The 3,777-nt window shown below is 35.5% G+C and overlaps 1 protein-coding gene across 1 annotated transcript; it reads left to right on the top strand.

Annotated features, from left to right (window-relative positions):
• Positions 1 to 750: 750 nt before the first annotated feature.
• Positions 751 to 3,555, top strand: LOC111278387 (putative polygalacturonase At3g15720). Its single transcript, XM_089765111.1, has 9 exons — positions 751 to 929; positions 1,152 to 1,289; positions 1,699 to 1,869; positions 1,962 to 1,985; positions 2,083 to 2,290; positions 2,372 to 2,453; positions 2,605 to 2,713; positions 2,789 to 2,905; positions 3,325 to 3,555. The coding sequence occupies exons 1-9, from the start codon at positions 804 to 806 to the stop codon at positions 3,553 to 3,555; spliced, it is 1,206 nt and encodes a 401-aa protein (XP_089621237.1). The 5' UTR covers positions 751 to 803.
• The last annotated feature ends 222 nt before the right edge of the window (positions 3,556 to 3,777 follow it).

The raw sequence follows: 3,777 nt of genomic DNA, 5'->3' as shown, positions 1-3,777 counted from the left end.
ATAAGATTTGAATTTAAGATAATTTTTAAAATCTTTTCCTCATCACTAAGATAAAGTCTCATTAGGTACACTTTTTTTGTACACATGATATTAGATTATACTCTTATTTCATAAATATCTCATGTATCTATCTTAAAATTCGAACTCAGAATATCTTTATTGAAGTCTTAAACTTCAACTATTGGGTGTCTCAATTTGGAATTAATTTTAGAATAATACTTAATCATAGTCATGAATTCCTCCCCCACCCACCCCACAAAAGAGAGAGATAGCCTTGGCATCCATGGGAGCTGGATGTAATACACTTAGCTCATGATAGAAGTAGAGACTTCTTAATTAATCTCGGTTTGATTGGTACATTCTTAAGTATGCCATGTGTTTTCCATCTGGTTAGCCCTACCCTAATGCTCACGTTGAATCTTCTTGAAGCATGCCCGAGATCCAATAAATTGTTCTTGGACCTTGGGTATTTCTTAAGCTTAATTACATGCATTCCAGCATCAATTGCATACATTAAGCAGGAAGGAACTTGCATAACAAGTTAGTTAATTGTTAAAATTAAGCAAAGGAATTTGATTTAATTAAATCATTGTCAAAGTGCTTTAATCAATCTCTATACGTTGTTATTAATTATATATACACAATCAAGGTTTAGAACTTGAAGTTTTTACATACTACATTCTCATATTATTGTCTCCTATAATACCCAGAATGGTGAGATGCCTCGAAGTAACATATATTCTCCATTAATGAGCTTTTAAGGGGTCTTGCTTTTCTATACTAATTTTGAGAAAGAATGTTTGATGCAGGCACTTTTCACCATTTTTACAATTCTGTGCATAGTCACTCCAGTATTGAGCAGTGCAACAAATTCTTTTAATGTGATGAATTATGGAGCAGTCGGAGACGGAATAACTGATGATTCTACTGTAAATTCCGTCAACTGGTCTATCCTTTTCTTTGTTATTATTAGTGTTAATTATTAGTTGTTAAATTATGTTACGGTTATGTCTTCAAAGAAATTGCTAATGTCTTTTCATTAAGGGGTTCAATATTCCAACAACGTACAGGATATTTTCCTCTACATGATTAATTCAAAAATAAAGTTCACAAATTAAATCGCGCTTTAACTTTTGTGGGCAATTTTATAGGCCTTTTCGAAAGCATGGACAGCTGCCTGCAAAGCTCCATCAAGAAATCCAGGCCTCATTATACCAGCAAAGAAGACATTCTTACTGAAGCCTGTGACTTTCAGCGGTCCCTGCAAGTCCTCCTCTATATACGTCTTGGTAAACAGAATCAATATATTGATAATATTGACTGATATGTATGTATTCACTGGATAGGTAAGGGATTGCAGGTATTGAGATTTGAATTTTATACTTGTTGGATATCACCTCTTAAGGATCACTGCATGATCTATTTAAGTATTAAGCTTCGGGTTAGCCAAAACGATTTTACATGTACTTATTAATCAGAATCTATATAAGTAGCCAGCCGCCTAGTCTGGCCGTAAGCAGCTTAGATCAGTTGCTAGGAAGAAGATCATTATTTGAAAATTTAGAAATTTACCACGGGCAGTAGATGTTTCGTTCTTAACTTACATGCTCCGATTATATTCTACTTCTTGATTTTAGTAGAGAGTATAGATAAGGTTCACCTGAAAAGTTGTAACCGAATGATTACCATTTACCATAGATATCAGGAAACATTGTTGCACCCAATTCCAAATTGGCATGGAAAGGTTATCACATTAATAGGTGGCTTACCTTCACAAATGTAAACGGGCTTATGATCATTGGATCGGGAACAATCGATGGTCGAGGGTCTGCTTGGTGGCCACAGCCTTGTCTGTATAAGGTACCAAAGGTAGGTGAATATTTCTTGCTTCCTGTTGTCTGTAATATTTTATTGTTGAATTTATTTCTTGGGCAAAGTCTTATATATGTATACTCGTTCAGGGTGTAACATGCAAAGGACCAACTGTATGTAGAAACTTTCTCTTCTTTGATTGTTGATTTTTTAAATTCCAATTTTATGGGGATTACTATAATCACTTGCTTATGTGTGTTTTGTTGACAGGCACTGACATTTGACAAGTGCAATCACCTGGTGCTCAAGGGATTGAGACATATCAATAGCCAAAGAAACCATATTGCCATATCCAACTGCAAAGATGCTACCATCTCTAACCTGCATATAAGTGCCCCAAGCACAAGCCCCAACACTGACGGTATTGATATTTCCGATTCGAGCAACATTCAGATCAGCAACTCTTCCATAGGCACCGGTAATTTGGTTATGATCTTTAACTTCTCTTTCTTCAAATTATCGGATAACCAGTGTGGATCACTATGTATAATGGTGGCAGGGGATGATTGCATTGCTGTTAGCTCGGGTTCGGCCAACATAAATATTACCGGCATAACATGCGGGCCTGGGCATGGCATCAGGTCAGTAGACAACATTTAACCAATAACAGAAATAAGCCTTTTTTCATAAGTCCCGATTTGCATTGACGCAAAAACTGGGACTCTTGATTTATAAATTTAGATTCTTCAAGATGTAAACTGTTTTGTTTGAAAAAGAAAGCACAATTTGCAGCATTGGAGCATTGGGTGTTCACGGAGAGAATGACACAGTAGAGGAAGTGCATGTGCGGAATTGTACCTTCAAAGGAACCATGACAGGAGTTAGAATCAAGACATGGCAGGTTTTTTCCTTTCTAATGCAAGTAACCAACTTCATCTACAAGTAGGTGTCTTTTGATTCTATATATGTCGTGTAGGGAGGCGTTGGATATGCAAGGAAGATCTCATTCGAGAAAATTAGGCTTATCCAAGCTGATAGCCCTATTATCATCGACCAGTACTATTGCCCCAGTGGAGTGAATTGTAAAAACGGGGTGGGTAAATTCGAATCAAAATCGAAATAAAAATCTGTGACTCTGACTTTATTTTATTTTCCTTATAATAGCCATATTTGATATATATTAGATTAATGGGGATATGAATCAGATGCTATAAATATAAAATTTTAAATCATATCATTTTTATATTTTTTTTATCATATTCGTATTATCACATCATCTTTTAAATTGTTAAAACGTGCTCAATTATTCGTACCTAACCTTGTTCAAAATGCAGTCATTTACCTGGAAATTTTAACAATTCGTGCCCATGTTCTTACATGTTTAATAAGAAGAGGAGTGGTGTGGCGGCTGCTACCAAAGAAATATCTCATAATTATTCTATTCTGCTTACATTAATGATGCTATTGCACCCATATATATATGCTGAAATTGTTTTCTTCCTAACTTTGTAGACATCGGCAATCAAGATCAGCGACGTATCATACAGCTCGATTGTTGGAACATCAACCACAGACAAGGTGATCAATTTGAGCTGTGATCAAAATGTTGGTTGTAGCAACATTCAGCTTCATAATGTTTATATAGAGTCCACAGTTCCAGGGAAGAAGGCCTACTCCTACTGCTTCAACGCACACGGCAAATACACCCATACGAGACCTGTTGTGAATTGCCTGCTGCCTTGATTAGGCCTTAGAGCCTTGTAGTTATAATAATAATTTCCATGGATTTAAACATTTGATTCGCAATTATTCAAAAAACAACATTTGATTCAGAATTAATTTACATGCATGCATAAAAAAAAATTGTTGATGTGCTTCTTTTACTTTTTAAAACCGAGTAGATTAATGCACGGGACCTTACTGTTTATAAAATCTGAGCCTTTTCCTTCTAAACCCTCAACTAAT

Source organism: Durio zibethinus, chromosome 8, assembly GCF_047325235.1.
Source record: "Durio zibethinus cultivar Kanyao isolate XHJ-2024 chromosome 8, ASM4732523v1, whole genome shotgun sequence".
Classification (NCBI taxonomy): domain Eukaryota; kingdom Viridiplantae; phylum Streptophyta; class Magnoliopsida; order Malvales; family Malvaceae; genus Durio; species Durio zibethinus.
The sequence above is the reverse complement of the archived record's forward strand: the minus strand, read 5'-3'. Positions and strand labels throughout refer to the sequence as shown.